This window comes from Sciurus carolinensis, chromosome 12 (genome assembly GCF_902686445.1).
Source record: "Sciurus carolinensis chromosome 12, mSciCar1.2, whole genome shotgun sequence".
In the NCBI taxonomy this organism is placed as follows: domain Eukaryota; kingdom Metazoa; phylum Chordata; class Mammalia; order Rodentia; family Sciuridae; genus Sciurus; species Sciurus carolinensis.
The window spans coordinates 29,335,765-29,356,044 of record NC_062224.1 but is presented as its reverse complement, the minus strand read 5'-3'; the positions used below and the strand labels follow the sequence as shown (position 1 = coordinate 29,356,044).

General features: G+C 38.9%; 1 protein-coding gene and 1 pseudogene across 1 annotated transcript in view; both read right to left on the bottom strand.

Moving 5' to 3' along the window:
- The window catches only part of Itga8 (integrin subunit alpha 8), a 178,277-nt gene that overhangs the window by 79,656 nt on the left and 78,341 nt on the right, over positions 1–20,280 (bottom strand). Inside the window, exons 14-15 of the mRNA XM_047521245.1 lie at positions 8,271–8,316; positions 5,860–5,967 (exon numbers count right to left, since the gene is read on the bottom strand). Of these exons, the coding sequence (XP_047377201.1) occupies positions 5,860–5,967; positions 8,271–8,316 (154 nt within the window). The remainder of the gene's footprint in view (positions 1–5,859; positions 5,968–8,270; positions 8,317–20,280) is intronic.
- On the bottom strand, positions 13,601–16,730 carry LOC124961872 (mitochondrial assembly of ribosomal large subunit protein 1-like; annotated as a pseudogene).

Genomic DNA, 20,280 nt, shown 5'->3' with positions numbered 1-20,280 from the left:
TAAGACACGCAACTCTTTATAGGAAAGAAATACTTGAAAAAAATTACTAGAGTTTAATTGATTGAACAATTGATCAATTAATACCCTGCTGCCTTTATGCAGTGAATACCTATGAATGAATATCTTCTGCGTGCCATGGAGTGAAGAACAAGGCAGGTCACGGGGAGGATAGTAATGGCAAAGCCTGGGTTAGTAGGAACATGACTCCATCTGCAACAGTGAAAGATCCAGTGTGGTCAGAGCATCCAGCAAGATGCGGAAGTTGCTGGAGGCACAGCTGACTTAGTGGAATGATGGGAAACAGGGCTTTGAAGTCATGTTCGTTACTGGGAATTTAATCCTGAAAAGCATGGAGCAGCACACTCTGCTTAACTTACATCACCCACTCTGCTTGGAAAGGACTGGAACTTGGTAGTACCATGCTAGGAGTCAGGTAAGACTGGCAGTAGAGGGAAAAGAAAAGAGAGGGCAAAGAGAAAGAAAATAAGGAGTTTAAGGCTGCTGTTTAGCTAGGTAGGTGCAATGATATAGGCTATGAAGACAATAATGAGAAGATAGATGTGCATGGAAGACGCTTCACGGTTTTGCCTTGAACATGACTGAATCACAACTCAAGGAAATGTCCTGCTATAGCTTGTGGGAGGACCTGCCCTTGGCCCTGGTCTGTGACCACAGAGGGAATAAGCAACGTCCCATTGTGTGCCTGAGTTTGCCAAATGCTCTCACCTCCCTCTTGAAAAATTCTAAGTTCTAACTAATAGCATGAGAGATGGGACCTTTTCACATTTCAAAGGAAGTAGAACTATAAGAAAATAGTTATTACGATTAAAGACAGTTTTAAAGATTTTACCAATAAAATACTATAGTATGATTTAAATATTTCCACAGAATTCTAACAAAGTAAATAACCCCTAATCATACTTTAATTATATGTTGGCTTCCTGTGTCAAACATAATGAAAATGTGTCACATCTGGGATTCATCTATCTCTGTGACCCCAGTCAATGTCTCCCTTTAGGGTAAATAATTCGCCACATACCACTAAGCCAAAAGTTTCCTGAGATGTCTTTGCCATTACACGTGTTTATACCATCTCCCCAGAGAAATCACAAATTCCGGTGCACTTCTACTTCGATTAGAAGAATTCAAGGGAGATGACTAGTTAATCACATCTTTAAATTTTATAGTAGGTCCAGCTTCCAAAGGTGGAGATTTTTCTGTGCCCAACTTTTTGTTGGGAGAAGTATTTGGCTATGTGTTAAAGTCATCTATTGACCTTTATTTCCATTTATCATTATTCTGCATAGACAAAGCTCATTAGCTTTTAGAAGATAAATTCATCTATGTAATGAAATTATCAACATATATAAATTAAAATAATTTTAGATATTGTGTTTTGTTTAATATGAACAGCTCAAAAGCAATATAGTTTTTGGAAAAGGAATAAAGTTATGAAAGTGGACATTATTCCCTGTTTGTGGGAAGGTATTTGGTAAATGAAGTTATCAGCTGAAGGGTTACTCTTGATTTATAGATTATATGTCAGTCTATGTCTATATTTCTTTCTTAGTTTCTCCTTTCCATACCTTCAATACCATTAACAACTAGATGACTAACATCTTTCCTAAAGCTTAATAGAACCACTACAACTTCCTGAATTATTGACAACAGCACTCGAACCTGAACCTGTTGTCTTAAAGATGTCTTTAGCAGAAAATTCTTTGTTAAGTCACAAGTTTTCAAGAACTCTGTTCTAATCTAAAGAGAAAATCTCAAAGCTCTTCAGCACTGGACTGGCATATTCATTCTCAACACAGGAAACTCTGTTATCTACGGACCCATGCACATACATCATGTGTTTTATATGCCGTAGAATCAGGACCACGTGCAGGTCAGTACATAGTTATGAAGTACACTTGGGTTGTCAGGAAAAGCTGTGAACCATTACTGAATTCATGATCATATTTGGCATGGCCCATTATTCTGAGTAGGTCTGATTGGAACAACAACCATGAAATCCACCCAGATCCCTCATCACATAAATCTTAATGAAACTCTTCACAGACAGTGCTTCTGATATGGTCAGGACAATACACAATCCTCACACTAATCACTACCCATGCACAGTTGGAATAATGATCCTGGGATGTGAGTCTGCTCAGAGCTGTGTATGAGGAAGAGAAAAGGAGATCAATATGAAACACAATTTAAAAGTACAAAACAATTCATTTTTCATTCTCGCTAATTCATCCTTTTTTGATGATGGCAAATATAAGATTTTACACAAAGTTACTTAAATCTGGAAAGATATTTTTTCCCCAGATTGGAGAAGTAACTAGTTAATTTTGCATTTATAAAATGCAAACTTCCAGTAGTTTTTTTCTAATTGGTTAACAATCAATTATGTTAATATTTATTGAGTTGGATTTTATTTTCTTTTTCTAACTTAGAATGTCAATAGCAGATATTTTATAAAACTACATAGCTGATTGAAAGAAATCTACAATGAACTGGTTTGGTAGTATATGCCTATATTCCTGTAATCCCAGCAACTCAGGAGGTTGAGGCAGGAGGGATCATAAATTTGAGGTCAGGCTCAGTAACTTAGCAAAGCTCTAAGAAACTTAATGAACCCCTGTATCAAATTAAAAATAAAAAGGGCTGGGGATGTAGCTTAGTGTTTAAGCAAGCCTAGGTTCAATTACCAGTACCAAAAAGAAAAAAAGAAAAAAGAAAGAAAGAGAGAGAGAGAGAGAGAGAGAGAGAGAGAGAGAGAGAGAGAAGAAAAGAAAAGAAAAGAAAAGAAAAGAAAAGAAAAAGAAAAGAAAGAAAGACCTATATTGATGAAAGTGAGGAACCATTTCAGATCTTCAATAAAAGGTTTTTCACAGAGGCCTTTCAATTACTTTGGAAAAAATTAAGCTAAATTCTTAGAATAATAACAATAACTATAAAGAATGAGAGAGACACATTCTGCACTGAATTGTTACCTCTCTATTTTTATACTCTGAGGAACCATTCAGAAATTTTGCAAATGAAAATAAACATTGTGTACAACCATACACAACATTGTGTACAACCATAGAAATGAAAAGTTGTACCCCATTTGTGTACAATGAATCAAAATGTGTCTGTAAAAATTAAAAAAAAATTTTTAATAATAAAAACAAAAAAGATAAGTTTGCAAGGAGTTACCCAGATGTAGGGCAACAGAAGAGCTAGGATGCTGTTGTGACAGTATAGGCTCTAGGTGATGTCATATCAAATTCACAGAGCAGGCTGGAGAAGTGAAATGGAAGAGACAGGTCCAAGAAATGTCTCTGTAGGGTAAACAACAAAAACGAAATGAATGCACCCAAAGCAAATCCAGTTACTTTGTAACTTAGTACGCTAACAGGCATATGAGAGAGAGTTTAAGATGTTTCTGATGTCTGGAAAGGGAGAAAAGTTTTCTGTGTCCCAAGGAGAGCCCCAGGGAGATTTGGAAGGTCAAACCAGTTTCAGGAATGGCACAAAAGGAGAAATCTAAGCTTAGTGTTCAAATGCTCTGATATCTGGCATTAATGGAACATCCACAAACCAAATATCCTCAGTTAATAGGACAGAAGGCAGCTTGCTGGTCAAATGAGGGAAACTTGAGATCAGACCTTGACTCTCCCTTCCCTAACACATGACTCTGAGCAAGGCCTGTGTGTGAAGGAAGGTAAAGCAGTTTTCTGTCTCTTTAAGGATGTTTGGGAACTGACCAATTAATGAGCACAAAGCCTACAAAGGTGTAATTTTGATAAATGACAACCTCCATGTTGGTGTCAGTGCTTGGGGTGAAATCCTGTAGGTAGGGTTGCCAGATCAAACACATTGAGTTACATTTGAATGTCAACAAACAATGAAATAAATGTTGGTATAAATATGACCCAAATGTTGTAAGGGACTTACTTATGCCAAAAAACTTTTCATTGTTGTATCAGAAATTCAAATTTCACTTGATGTCCTGCTTTTTTTCTCCCCACCCCCCTAAATCTGGCAACCCTACCTATAAGGGGAGATTTCAGAAATCTCCAAGAGTATGGCAGTTGTACTAACGGTTGGTGGCAGTTGAGAAATGAAACACAGCAGGAAATTTCAACTTCCCAAAGAAAAATTACAAATCAAGCAAGAAGAAGAGATGATAAATACAGAAAAAAAAAAAAAAAGAAAGAAAAGAAAATGCCTTTCAGGAAATGTATGCAACAGAATTAGATAAATAATCTTTAAAGGAATATAATATAATTTGTTCCACATAAAAATTGCATCTCATCTTAATAGAATCATTTGATGCAATAGGAAAATTGCTCATGAAAAGAGGACATTTTCTGGTTAAAAAATAATATGCTTTCTGTAAAACCAAACAGGTCCCATAATCATGTTTAAAACTACTTAAATCTTAAGGAAACTATCCACAAAACTAAAAATCCTTAGGAAAAAAATTATCTAGTTCAAAACCACCACCACACTCTATATCAGTGTACCGTCCATGCTTAAAGAATTCCTTCTAGAAATCCAAGGAGTTACAAAGACACAAAGGGAAGACTACAGGGGGATATTAAAGTTTTAATACTCACGCTCAAGTAGCACTCACAGTTCATTTAATGTTCATTTTATCATACCAGGCTAAGAAAAATGCTGGCTCTTTCACATATTTTCTCAGATCAGGTTTTCATTATACTATTTTATGGTTTAAACCATTTAAAACTGCGCTCAGGGCATTTCCCAACTACTTTCAAAAGCAGTTAAGGAAGAGGGCACGCCTCCCCGCAATGAGAACTCCCAGCAGCAGGATGTTTTTAGAAGAATTCTTCAGGGTCCACTGTACTCCCCACCCTCCACCTCAAGTGTTGAGTCTGGTATGAACTGTTGAGAGACCAGCAGCAACACACTCACATGGGCTAGAAATAACCCCTTTGGGTCACGATTGGCTTGTTCTACATTATGACATTCTGAGAAACTGAACATACTGTACCGACCACATCGCCTGGAAAATGAGGGCAAATCTCAAACACCTCAGGGATTTATTGATTTTCTAGAGGATAAGCCCAGTCGGCGTAATCCCTTGTAATGACCTCTGACCCTTAAGACCTACTCTTGAAATACAAGGTGGCATTTTCTTGGGCTTTGATATAATCTGGTTTCATTTTGTCTTCCTTTCAGGTGACTGGCACAATTCCCAAGGGACACTTTGAAAAGCTGGATAAGCAATATTCTCCTGTGATCCAGGCTAAGGGGCCGTGACTCTTCCTGATGATGAGATTGTGACCACAAAAATAAATCTCTATTTTTGTAATGTTTCCCTTCTGTCTAGTTGTACATGCTATGTTACAAAATTGACATCTGTTTTCAGCACAGGAAACTGACTGATTTAACCCAACCTAGACTATTAAAAAAGTGTGTGTGTGGGGGAGATTGCTTAGTAAATATCTGAAAAGTGGTATCTATATGCATATGAAAATGCAAGAGGGGGTATTTTGTTTTAATTTTAGTTTGATTAACAGTTTAGTATGCCAAAGAGATCTCCAAGGTCTGTTTCATTGGGAATTTCCCCAAAGGTTTTGATGCTTCTCATTTCAGAGCCTAAAGATCAGAGAACAAGCCAAAGGTTAGCATCATGCCATAGTTGCATATGAAAGACTACTTCCTTGTTGCTCAAACTTGGTCCAAAGACAAGCAGCATCAGTACCCTCTTGAAGTTTTTTTCCTACCTATGCAAAGCTTCAGGCCCTATCTCAGACTTACTGCACTGAAATCTTGCAATTTTTTTTTTTTTTTTTTACAAGATACCAAGGAAATCTGAATCCACATTTGAGAAGCACTGGGTGAACTCACCAGGCCACAGGTGTCAAAGATTCTGGAATCTGGCAAGTTTTATTGTCAATATTAATAATCATGGGGTGCAGCAGAAGCTGGGCATCCACAGTCACAACTGGTCTGGCTCTGCAGGGAGAAAACACAGGGGCTGAATGGACCTTACCAGCGATAGGCAGAAGCTCACTTCCTGAAAGACAGAACTCTATTTCCAAAGGCCACGGCCAACATTCCCAGCCTTGTGCCAAGAATTCTGCTGTCTGCATGAAAAAGTGGGTAGCCCACTCAACTAGCTACCTCTAAACACATCTGATAACACAGGAATCCAAATAAGGGATGCTGTGGGCCTATCAAGTACAGCTGCTTTCTTTATGGAATGGACTCACAATATTGTGACAACATTGGTGTAAAATACTGCTTTACGATTTGGTAGAATATTTATATCCATATTTGAGGAAATACATCATCTTACAGTCACTCACAGTAAGTACTGAAATTTGACAAATGTTGACTCAATGACAATGTTTTACCTCGATTGGTAATGTTCTATCTGAGCTTTGCAGATTTAGCTAAATACATGAGGGTGGGTTTATGGAATACTTTCATACTTAACCCAGAGTGGTGGTCCTTAATCCTGACTGCTCAATATAATCACTCAGGGAGCTTTGAAACAAATACAATGCTCTGGCCCATCTGAAGGGGAGCTTCTAGGGCAAGGACCACACTGGAAGGTGATTCTAATATGCACAAAGTTTAAGAGAGGAACTGATGGAGTTAGCACCGTTCTGGTCATCCAGGTGAGGATAAAAAGACAAGAGAGTAAATCACCATGGAAGAGAGTGGAGCAATTTTTAAAGTTTACAAGGCACAATGTCTGGGAGTCAAAGCCACCAGATTTCAGAATGCTGTGACACCATATTGGGTAAGTCTTCTTTGAAGACGGAAGGGAGGGCTATGACTTGAGGGCAGAAAGTTGCTTAGGACACTGTTTCAAACAATTCATCATTACCATAGGGGACCCACTGAGACTTTTCCTAAATTGCTTTATGCTGTATAGCTGTACTTTATTATTTTACTTTCCATATTGTGTTAATTCCAGTCCTTAGAAAAGCAGATGATAAAATGGAATTAGACATGCAAGAAATCTATTGTGGCAAACACCTATGAGAAAAGAGGGGAATGAAGGGAGGAGGTTTGGAGTTTTGATACCTGAAAGGATGAAGGGAAGGAGAGAAGGTTGAATAAGAAAGTTCTGGTGTGGGTGATGGGGTGTCCTTGGATCAGAGTTGCCTGAGAGAGGAGTTGCATGTCTTGCAGGAATAGGCTTCTATTTATGTCCTTGTTGTGTTCAGTAGTTGGCTGGGAGCTGCTCATGGGAAACAGGACATTGACACAAGGGCAGTGGCAGACACAGAATACAGCAGTTGGGGCCATGGGTCAACTTCTCTCCAACAGCTCCAAGTGGCACACCTTCATGGCCACTACAAACCCCAAGCCCCATACTTTAGAGACTTCGGGAGTTCCAGCTGCCTGGTTCTCTAGAACCTGAAGTGGGAAGTCATTGGTATAAATCAGCCCTCAATTGAATTGTATGGGACTGATGAGGAAGAAAATCCATCTGCAGCAGGAAACCTAACCTTAGACTCTCTCTGGGAGCTGACTGTATTAGCACTGCACACTTAGGGACAGCTATGTATGCTCTCTGGCTTTTGTCTTAATATCCTGACCTAGTTTCTGAAATTCCTATAAAATATTTTAGAGGAAAGTCCAAAAATTTTGAGCATCAACTATCTAACCAGTTACTGTTCCGGGTACTTCATGTGCAGATTCTCACTGAATTCTTTTTAACAAAGGTTAGCTTGTAAAGTAAGCATTGCTATTCCCATTTTGCAGATGAAAAATCTAAGGTTTAGAAAGTTTTAGGCATTTTTGCAAGCTTACAAATTAGTGAGTAGGTGGAATGGCTTGGCTTGAATTCCATGCCTGTTGCATTTCAAATACTGATCAGCACTTACGTTTAAAGGCTACCAGTTCATGGTATATTCTATTCCTTAACTTAGTGTCCACACTCCATTATAGCATCCAGGGTAAAGAGGAAATTTCCCACTCCAAACTCCTCTAGAACTGCTCATTTAAATGATTTCCAAAATTCAAACACAATAACATTTAAAAAGTGGCTCATTTTATGATTTACTGAGTTTCAAATTTTATTTAATGTAACACTGGTAGGGGCTGGAAGTTTGATCATCAAGTATGAAAATAAAAATACAGAAGGATGAAAGGCTAAACATGGAGGGCTGAAATACCTCCAGATTTTAAAAGAGCATCTAAGTATTTTCCAGAATAGTTAAAATAGGTTTATAATGCAAAACTATCGACATAAAGAAAATGTACCTAAAACAATTAGAATTTGCATACCATCGACCACATACCTGTAAACAGCTACTTTTCCTGTTCCAAACGCACCCACAAGTAAATCTAAAAAACATAAAAACAAAAAATACATGCACAGTTTATAGAAACAATCCATAGGTTGAACATTCCTGATGCAAAAATCCAAAATTCAAAATGCTCCAAATGCCAAGACTTTTGGAGCGCTGACATGGCACACAAGTGGAAAATGCCACACTATGACACTGTTTCAGGCACGAAATGATTACAAATATTGTATAAAGTTACCTTCAGTTTACTTGTATAAGATGTATATAAAATGTAAGTGAATTCCATGTTTAGACTTGGGTCACATCCCCAAGATATCTCATTATGTATATGCAAATATTTCAACACCTCCCCATGCTGGGGATCCTAAACACTTCTGATCAGGGGTACTCACCCTGTACTAAGCTCAGCACCATAAGTAGCACATGAACATCCGGAGGTGCTGATTGCAGAGTAAGAGCCGTTGAAGAAGAATAACAGATCAAATCTTTCTTAAGACATTTTGGAAAGGATATTGGAGTGTCAGGATAAGCAACTAGATATGACAGGAGAGTTAACTGATCTCAAATCCTTCAGCACTCAGGGAAGCCATCTTTCTAGAAGTGCTTACGAAATTCAACATAACGTCATTTTTCCTATCCTCGAGACTCAAGGCACACATTCCAAGGAGAGGAAAAGGGACAAAGCAGTGTGCAGTGTCTACTAAGTCCCAGGCTCATTATGCATAGTGTCTTATTATACCCTTACCAGCCACAATCCAGGATGATTACCTCTGGAGGGGGACATCTAATTGTCATTCTGACACAACCATTTGCAGTTTAAAGACAATATGGATGGTGAGTATGCTTTTAGCAAAGCAAAGCAATCAGTAGTCAGTGAAATAAGTGACATATATCCTAATGATCTTAAATCACAAAGCAATAATAATAAATAGCCCATATTGATTGAACACTTATTTGTCACCAAAAATTCTTGATTCCTAACAAGAAGTCAGGAAGTTTCTATCATTAGTACAGAATTGCAGATGAGTAAACTGAGGCTTAAGAAGGCTATGCTATAAATTTACTAAAGTTCAACAACCAGGTCAGAGGTGAAGCTGGGTTACAGTAACAGATGATTCTGGAGTATTTGGAGGAGTAGCACTAACAGTTGTCTTGGGGCTTTTTAATGATTGGTTAGTATATAGGTGAAAACACCTGTTTTCTCAACCTAATTTACAAAGTTCATTCTTGGTGGAAGCAATCCAACACAAATAGGAATGATAATAGCTAAATCTACAGAGTAAAATTCAGATGTAACAAAACCGGATTTTGTAGAAACAAGGGCCAACCAGAGGAAAACAGTTGATATTATAATTGGTTCGATTTAATAATAAAGCAGAAATGAAAATAGAAAAAAACATCAAACCCCCCAAAAAACCAAAAAGGAGGGAAAGGGACCTGAGTTTGTTGCTCCAGCAGGGCAGAATGATTTACAGCCACCTCAGCACCCACCTTTCCCGACAGCAAGCACCTGATTCTCCTCCTGAGGGCTCAGTGCCTGTGGGAATGGTCTTTGGCCACTTATCAAAAATGAAAACTAGTACAACTTCCTGTCCCTCAAGTGGGGTCTTTCAGACATGTTTGTCCCCAACTGATTTTCCCACCCAGGTGGAGTTCCAGTTGTCCATAGTGGCAGCTACCGTGATTTAAAAAAAAAAAAAAAAAAAAAAAATAAGTCCCATGTGTTTCTTCCTTACTCCCTTGCCAGTATTTCTGGAGATCATTTCTCAAACCAACCACTTGTTTTCTAATCCTTGTGTTACTATCTGCTCTGTGACAATTCAACCTAAGACACAAAAATTCTAGTTAAAAAAATTTTTTTTTAAGTGAACTCAAACATCTTTAAGATCAAAACCACAGTAAGATGTCTTATAGATAACACAATCAGATTACAGCAATAGGCTCAGAATTTTGATGTCTAATCTCTGCATTTAAAAAGATACCTATGCTAATGCTCAGATATGTCAAACAGATGTCATCTAAAGAGCTCAGTATTCGTGAAATTAAAAAAAACATTAAGCAAATGGTCAACTATGGCTCATGGAATAAAACTCTGTTTAAGGACTTCAATCTTTGAAGCCAGATACCAAAGTTTCTAAGTCTACCAATATTTAAAATTACAATGATAAATTATATCAGAATTTCAACTTTTTCAATGATTTTCTCATGCATTTTTGTTACATTTGCCTCTTTTAGCATATCAATGCATTATTCTATGTCACAGGTAAAGGAGCCACTGATTTTCAGACCCATGAACTCAGTCCATCCTGTGAAATCACAGATTCCCATATTTAGACAAGTGGAACACAAGAGGCCCTGGTCTAAATCCATATGTGTTGACCTGACACCAGACAGGAGTGCTCCATTATGAAAACTGATTCAAGAGGAACTACAAACTGTGCTCTTGACTCTGAGTAAGATGGTTATTTATACACTAAGAGTAGAACTTGCATAAATAACAGGAGAAATTTATGAATGGACTCCCTGGATAGCAAAGAAAATAAGATCATAAACCATTGCAGAGCAGGAATCTTTAGGATTGCATGTCCCCAATACTTCATAGATTGGTATGGGTTGAAATAAATGAAGAAAGAAATCCTCTTTGCACCCACATTATCAGGTACTTTGTCAGATACAGAGTAGAGAGACCTTGTAAATGCCTGCTGAGTAGGAGAGTAAGTAGTAATGGGATAATACACAAAAGATAAGAGGGATGAAAAAAATGAGACCGTTATTCAGATGTGTTTAACTGTAAAGCACATTTAAATTCTGCTAGACTCTTGCATGTGTACTTCAAGGTATTGAGAGAAACGTGTGTACATACACACACACACACACACACACATACACGTACATATCCTAGATTCTAGAAAGTAATAGAGAGGATTTATCACAACCAGATTGGAATTAGAGGAGAGCGTTTGAGATACCTCCTGATGGTCCTGAGGAAGAGAACTTTTCCTTTAGAAACTTTAATTCCTATGCCTTAGGGTGGGAATTTTCCTACTCTGGAAAGAGAAAATAACTGGCAAAATAGGCCACAATTTTCTTCATAAGAATGTGGCCATGGTTCTTTAGAGGCCAAGAAAACAGTTATCTACCACAAAAGTATGTTTGTCTTTTGAGACACCACCTTGGTATTGTGCCTGCTGGAAAAGGTCAGAGAATTTATACTCGGGATCTTAAATTGGTCAGATCTCTCTAGAGGAGAAGAATTGATTTGCTGGTTTGTGTTTCTAACCAATTTGTATTTCCAAAAAATGTGATTGGTTTTGATAAGTACTATGTAGTAGTTCTCTCTCTCTCTCTCTCTCTCTCTCTCTCTCTCTCTATATATATATATATATATATTCCATATATATTGCATATATGTAGCATGTTTATGTGCATATACTTTAATATATGCTACAGACATGTATACATGTACAATTATGTTTGTATGTATATATTTGTGTGTATACATACACACATGTAGAAACACTTTGAAAATTCTTGCTTAATTCTGTGTTTAAGAATTTAAATGATAATCTAGAGACAAAATAATTTTCGTGCTAATCTTTGAATTCATATCTCTGTGAACCTTTTTCCTTTCTTTGAGATAACAGGTCTCACAATGTTTACTTGTCTTTCTTACAGAAATGTCTTAAAGGCAGATCTAAAAACAAAAGAAACACTTTTCCCTCCTTCTACACAGACACTATTTTTTCTGCCCCCCTGGAAGAAATAACTGGCAACTATAATTGGTTCTTTCCACTCAATCAAAAAATATTCTCAAAGTGCTCAAGGCCTTTCTTGTTGCCTCACATTGCCTGAGAAACAGAGTTTATTTTCCTTTTGGCTTTCGATGGAATAACTGAGTACTTTTAAGGAAACAAAAGGGCTGTTAGCATAAACACAGGATCAGTTGGCAAGAAAAAATCACCCTAAATATGTGAGGTCATAGGAGATGTATTACACCTTTGTTTTGTATTTCATTCTCCAAAACTGTTATTCTTAAGCGAGAAAGAAGAGCCAAGTCTTTAAAGTAGTGCTTGGATTGTTGAATCTGATTTCACTAACAGTGAAGGAAATCTTAGCATTGGAAGAAGTGCTATTTGAAAACATGAGCTCTGTTTTGAATGTGTCTTTGAGGTTTGGGTCAGGTGCACAGGGTAAGGGTACAGGGAGATGGAGAGAGGAGATTTCTTAGGAGAAGTGGCACACAGAACAGGCAGACAGGGGGAAGAGAGGGGCCAGTATTAAAGAAGCACCCAGAGTCATTTCATGGGAGAAGTCTCTGTGACCTCTCCAGCACCTACATTCCATAAGCCATCAGCCTTTCCCACCTATCACCTCCCCCAGGACCATTTTCTCACCTTTCACTCTCTGTCTTGTTGATGGAGATTGAAGATTATTGCTACAAATGCCATCAGATATCTCCTTTTTTCATTTTGGGATTAAAAACATTTATTAGCTGGGCATGGTCATGCACGCCTATAATCCCAGCAGCTCAGGAGGCTGAAGCAGGAGGATAGCAGGTTCAAAGTCAACCTCAGCAATTAATTTAGCAAGGCTGTGAGCAATCTAGTGAGGCCCTGTCTCAAAAGATAAAAAGGACTAGGGACCTGGTTAAGTGGTTAAGCACCCCTGGGTTCAATCCCTGGTACAAAAAATATATTTACTGTTTTAGAATACTTCTCCAATGAGAATTGCTATAAAGAACTTCCAAGTAAATGAGAAACACAGGAACATAAAAACACTAGTTGAATAAAATGATTACAATTACTCAAAAGGAAAGACCTCCTTAAATATCACCAAAAACATAGCAATCATAAAGGAATTTATAAAATTTTAACTTCTTCAGAAAACATAAAAGTTAAGCAAAGTTAAAAGAAAAGTGACAGAGGCAGGGAAATGTTTACAAAGTGTATGCTCCATCAAATGCTAGTTAATATCTTTTAGTGCTTAGTAGAGTGTCTGGCACCTAATAAAAAATAAATGTTAATTATCATTATGATGCCAAATTTATAACAAACTCCTAAAAATTAATAAAACTATAAACATTCTAATAAAAAGATTATACACAGGCAATTCACGTAAAAATACTTATGATCAAAAGATATTCAACCTCACTGGTCATCAAAGGAATACAAAAGAAAGGTCAATGAAATATCATTTTCAGCCTTTCAAATTGGAAATGATGAAAAGATTAGAACTAGGCAGTGTTGGCACAGAGCAGAGGACAAAAAACTTACATGCTCTATTTTTTTTTTTTTTTAATGACTAAAGCAATTCATCTAAGTTTATTCACACTTGAACGCTACTGGAGTCAGGAATGAAATGTCATCTTCTAGTCCAAGAATGAAGTCTTCAGGAAATGTCTCAGGTGCTATCTGAGCTAACTGGTCATCATAACATAGGGTCCATAATTTCTGTAATTCATAGGTTTCTCTGGTTTCGGGAAGCATCGAACGAATCACCACGCAAAATCCACACAAAGTCAGTCATGGGTACCCTTCCCTTCCGTCTTAACATAAAGTTCACTTTTACAGTTTCAGGTGTTTGTACATATTCACAATATAGTAAGCCAAGGCATGTAAGTGTCAGGTGGAAGTTCCATTACCAATCACAAAGTAATCTGTATATCTCATTTCTGGAGGAATCTTGATCATACAAATGTCTCTTGCATTTTCTTGCCTCAGAAGTGAAACCAGCATATGGATGTCAAACTTGGGACCAGTGTGATCTGCAACACCTGGCTCTGGGAATCCCTCTCCCAGTGTCCACTCCTCTAACTGAGGTCCATTGTGCAGGCTACGCACAAGGCCTGGGGTCAGGCTGGCCCTGCAGAGTGCTGGTCCCAAGGGAAGCCGCCACAAGGCCAGGACCAGCAGCTGCACCTGGTGTCCTGCAACTGCAGAGGGTGATGCACACAGGGAGGGTGATGCCACCAGAGTGGTCCAAGCTACCGCACCACACAAAACCCGCTTGTTCTGTTTGTGGGAGAATAAACTGGTATATAATTTTCTTGGAAGGTAGTTTGTTGGTAGGTGTGACAATGCATAGAATTTGCACTTCTCGGCATTTATCCTGAGATATATTGCACAATTGCACAGGAAATGTCAAACAAAAAGCTTACATTCTAATCATTTAAAATGCAATTAGAGTAATCCTCCCTTATGAGCAGTTTCATTTTCTGTAGTTTGTTACTTGCAGTCAACTGTGATCTGAAAATATTGAACAAATATTTATATATTCATTTAATATGAATATATAAAACTGTAGTGATATGCAGAAGACACGTTTGGCTAACCCTAAGATGGCGGCTGGCATTGAGCCAAGAGGTGGCGCATAACTAGTGTTAACACGGCATGATCTACTTTTGCCTGATTAGTTAATGTCTCCTCTGCGTTAGTGGTCAACAGATATTCCTCATTTTTCTTTCTTGATTGGTACTGAGGGGTGTGCCTCAATTGTGCTAATCCTAAGCTGATTGGCTGCCTTAGGTATATAAGACACACACCTATAGGAAGCACCGTTGTACAAGCAGCACCTCTGATAGATGCAGAAGGCAGAAGGCAGATGGCAGATCACAGAAGAAGCACCTCTGATAGCTAGCACCTTTAGTTTGCAGGATGCAGGACTTTAAGAAGATATAGATCTCAAAGTGTAGTCTCTCTCTCTTAAGCAAAGTCTCTCTTTCTCTCTTATGCAAAGCCTCTCTCTCTTTCTCTTCTCAAAGCCTTTCTTCCTCTATAAGCTAGAGAATTAGCAAATAAGCAAGAAAGCAGCGCACTAAAGAGAAAGATAATAGAAGTAGCTCAGTTTCCAGTCCACCTCCGAAAAATACCCGCGCAATTGTTGCTGCAGGCGGTAGCAAATGCTGCGGGTGGCGACAGTGATATATTTATGAATTTATAAATCCATACATGGAAAATTCCAGAAATTAAAATATGTGTGTTTTAAATTGTGCGCCCTTCTGAGTAAGCATGAGGAAATCTTGTAACAGAGGCTCCATCCTGCCCTGGATCATTTCTGTGTCCAGAGTATCCACACTATAGATGCTATCTGTTCATCAGTCACTCAGTAGCCATCTTGGTTATCAGATTGACTATCACAGTGTCACAGTGTTTGTGGTCAAGTAACCCTCACAGAGTAGCCTGACACTAAATCACAAGGCCTGTGTCATCTATCATCACCTCATCTTGTAAGCTTTGTACCATATCCCACCATCACAAGAAGAGTGATTCCAGTGCAATAAGGTGTTTAGAGGGGGAGACCACGTTTACGTAACTTTTATGATAGTATATTGTTACAATTGTTATATTTTACTAGTTATTGTTATTAATCACTTACTGTGCCTAATTTATAAGTTAAACTTTATCACAATTATGCATAAGGGAAAAAAAACCCCAGAATATACAAGGTAAAATCATAAGCAACTTTAGGAATCCACCAGGGGTTTTGGAATGTATCCCCCATGGTCAAGAGGGAACTACTTTAACTCCTTTGTTGCAACGATCTCGTGGGGAAGATACTTTTATTATGCCCACTTTATGGGTGTTAAATAATGACGATGTTGAGGAAGGGGAGTGACAGAGAGGCGGGGCCCAGTTTGAAGCCTGGATATTCTGGGCTGAGCCACACTCCTACCTGCTTACCATGGTGCCTCCTAGCAGCATATTACAGGCTTTTTTTTCTCTCCTTAAGGTTTTTTAAAAATTGCAATATATTTTGCCATAGTAAATTTCATTCTTTTTTATAAATAGACTGAGAGCTTTCATAACAGCATTCAGTCATGTAACTAATACCACAGCTAAAATATACCACAGTCAGTCCATCATCCCAGAACGTCCCCAAGCAACTTTGCAGTCCAACCTGCCCTGATGCCTACTGCCTGGCATCCACCAATCTGTTCCAGAATGACACGTGTAGTATGCAGCCTTTCAGATCTGGCTTCCTCCACTCACCTTGGTGTGTCTGAGATTCACTCATGATGTTGTGCGTGTCTGGAATTCACTCCACTTGTTGCTGAGTGGTGTCCCACTGCGTGTGGCCCTGGATGATCCACAATTTGATTGTCCATTCTGTCCAAGGGACCCCTGAGTTATTTCTGGGTTTTGAAAAGGCACTGTAAATACTTGTATACAGGTTTTTGTGTATCTACAAGCCAATTTTGATTTACATATTGTCTCTTGTTGAATCTCTCGACAGCCTTCGAATCCCTCTTTTAAATGCAGTGTAGTTCTTCAGGTGGAAAGTTAATGAATGAAGGGTAAAAGCTAGGAAATCTACATTCCAGTCCACTCTGCTGCTGGCTTTCTGAACAACCTTGGAGAAGTCACTGTTCATTGTCACTTCTCTGGTGAAGCCTTTAAGGGTTTTACATGGGAAAGCCAAGAGCGCAGGAGAATTTGTTGGGGACAACTGCATTCTCTATGCTCTGTGTACAATCCAGGACTCATCTTAGTCTCTTGACACAAAATTCTTCCTGCAGGTGAGGGTCTCTTCTTGCCTCTATTGATGGATGGTCAGTTTCTAACACTCTCCCTGGTTTTATCAGTCCTCTATGGGACACCCTGCACGTCACCTCTGTGACTCTACTCTACAACTCATGGCTCCTGTCTGGGCATTGCTGCTGCCTTCACCTCATGGAGTCACCTCCAGCCACTGCCTGTCACTGACCAGGCTCCATTTGTGGTTAGCTTCTTCCTCAGGCACCCAAGCGTTTTAAGATGAATGAAGGCTGTCAAGTAGAGTCATTCACTTGGACCTACCAAGGTCTGTTCAGTCTCAGACAATGATGATATTAAGAGAAATAACAGGATTAGAGACATGCTATGAAATGCTGTGGTTAAAGATGGCATGTAAATCTGGCAATGTCCCCTTGTGAGTGGGCTATGACATTGGTGAGTCTGGTGCTAGAAAAACAGCTCTAGTCTGTGGGAAGGAGGCATTTAGATAAGTCTCCTTAAGTCTGGCAAATGTGTTAATCTAAAAATAGACAGAGGCTGCCTTTCTTCCTGGCTTTTTTATTGCAACATACAAAATATTACTGAGGGGAAGGTTATGAGTTGAGGAAGAAATGTTTGAAAAAAAAATGCATGATTTTTATCCCAGAAAGTAATAATCCTAACAATCTGTCTGAAATGCTTCCAAATGAACTCTGAAGAAAAACATTTATGAGCTTGAACATGGTATTAAGTTGCAACATTCTAATTTACTAAGCGTTTGCTTTCCTTTAAAAAAATCCCACAAAAAAAATAAGAGCGAAATATCAAACGATGAGTCTGCCTTATGAAAATAGTTTTCTGTACGTTATTAGCATCCTGTGGCTGCAAGGATTATTTCTTCCCCTTCTCTGGTCTGTTGATCCACTTGCTGAATTCCATGTCACTGCGTCAAAGACATTTCACTGTATCCTTGTCATGGCCACACCAATAAACAATATATGTGCTGAATGTCCTAGAGAAAAGTTCATTTCTGTAGGACCAGTAGGTCATTTATAAGTATCTACTATTGGGAATGGTTGTAGGCTCCAGAAGAGTCTAGCAGCTCACAAGACACTTCCCTTCATGACCAGCCTGATGGATAAACTCATGATTAGAACTTTGTGGGGCTTTATAGGTTTGCTAAGTGTTGTAGGCAGAATTGTGTCCATTCCCAAGTCATGTGTGGAAGTTCTAGCTTATAGTACTTCTGTATGTGTATGGATTTGGGGAGAGGGTCTTAAAGAGGTAATGAATTAAAAATGAGTCACATGGGTGAGCCCTAATCCAGTAGGGCTGGTGTTATCAGAGGAAATCAGGACACACACAGAGGGAAGACCATGGAAGATACAGAGAGTCAATGGTCAGTTACAAAACAAAGAGTGAGCCTTGGAATAAACCAACCCTGTGGACACCTTGATTTGGGGTTTCTAATTCACACAACTGGGAGGAAAGAAAAGTCCTGAGTGTTGCTTCAACTACCCAGTCCATGGTACTTTGTTATGGTAGCCCATGCAAACCAATACCCTAGGAGACAAATGTGCAAATTTGCAAGGGAAGCATCCGGGAAGGGAAGAACATTCAGACCAGTGGTTTCCTGTGCTGGGTACCCTCAGTCAGCAACTTTTTTTTTTTTTTTTTGTGGTGCTGGGGATTGAACCCAGGGCCTTGTGCTTGCAAAGCAAGCACTCACCAACTGAGCTATATTCCCAGCCCAGTCAGCAACTCTTCACTGAGCACCCACCAGTAGCTAGGCTCTTCCCTACCTGGACAGGTAGGGTTCTGCAGAGAGCTAGTATATGGGCACTCCCAGCACTTGAGGTACTTAGTGTCCATCAATCAACTTGCCAACGGGTCATGTTAAAAACACCGACCAGGACCCACTGAATCAAAGTCTCTAGGTGAGACCTACTTCTCTTTAATCACTCCTATGCAGAGGAGGATATTATTATTAAATCCTTCTCCAGCGCACATTTGAGTAAGGGAAATAGTACACATTTTTACAATTGGTGTGAGGCAGCTTTTAGGGACAGAAAGGAAAGAACCTGAGGCAGAGAAGAACTGAGCATCCCCAAATGAGCTTCACTAATCCATAGTTTCATCTGAGATCTGGTCAGACTCCAGGATTTTTGTTGTTTTTGCATCCTCTTATGAGCAACTTTTAGGGTTGATAGATTTCAGGTTACAAGCACTAATGTCATCACAGGAAAATGTCAGTAAAATATGTCAAATGATTGACCTACAGAAAGAAGAATATTCTGTGACAACGTTTGCATATAGAAAGGATTGAAGAGGATTTTCTCACTACACTGATTATTTTGAAAATTGCCCATCTATCATTTAGAAGTGGTTTTAGATATAGATTACCTAAATAATCACCTTATAGCACAGGAATGGGTCTGGAGCAAAGAACCCAGACCTTAACCTTAGAGCTTGATTCTACCCCTCCACCTCCATTTGGCCAGTAGAGTTAAGAAATAAGAATAATTGACTACGTAGAGTAATTTTTGAATTTGCGGATTTTGCCCACAACAATCCTGATTGGTGGTAGTTTAGTCTAGTCACTTTTCTTTTATGGCTGGATAAGCTAAGGTTATAAGTCTGTCCCAGGTATAAGTCTGTCCCAGGGTGCAGAGCTGGTCCACGGTGGGTGAAGAAAGGATCACATGGGCCCCTACCCTTGGTGTGGTGCTCTTCCCATTATGCTGGCTACTGACCCTCCTGATCTAGTGACTTGAACAGCAAATTAGCACCTAAACTCCCAGCTAAGATAGAACCAGGGGCAAGAGTTGAATGCTTGGCAAGAATGAGTCTGCCACTTTGGAGCTCCTTGTGCTCCCGGGAGAGGAATACCAAAGTTTATTTTCATCATCTCTATTTCTATTTCGATTCTCATTCTGCACAGGAATTAAATAGCTTGCTGGATAAAAGCAGGGCTGGAAGGCACTGGTAGAGAGGAGACAGCAATAATTTATATGCAAAGACGTGTGGTTGTGAGGAAGATGGTCTGCTCACTCATTCATGTCTTCACCCCATTCGTTCTATCAGTCATCCACTGATTCACCCAGTATTGACCCAGCACATTTATATCAGTCACTGTTTTGAACACGAGAGTTCCAAAGTGAGTAAAACCAAATCCAGCCCTAGCTTTCAGATCATATTGCATCCAATCTGGTGAGGTGAGAGACATTTATCATGTAATCAAACACTTGTGTGTAATTTTCATCTGAAATACATGTTTTTAGGGAAAGGCTCTTCAGCCAGGGAAGACTTCCTGAGGAAGTGACATTATTCCTGAGTTCCTCAGTGGGAAGGGAACTCCTGCAAGAATGACCAGGGCACACAAAAACTTTGACACAAAGGGATCCATTAAGTGAATGACACTAAAAGGTGATTTAAGATTTGCATATTAATGAGTTAAAAATGACTTAGAGAAAGAATGGTCAGTGGAAAGGCAGAAAAAATATGAGGTGCTAAGTACGAGGATAGCTTAT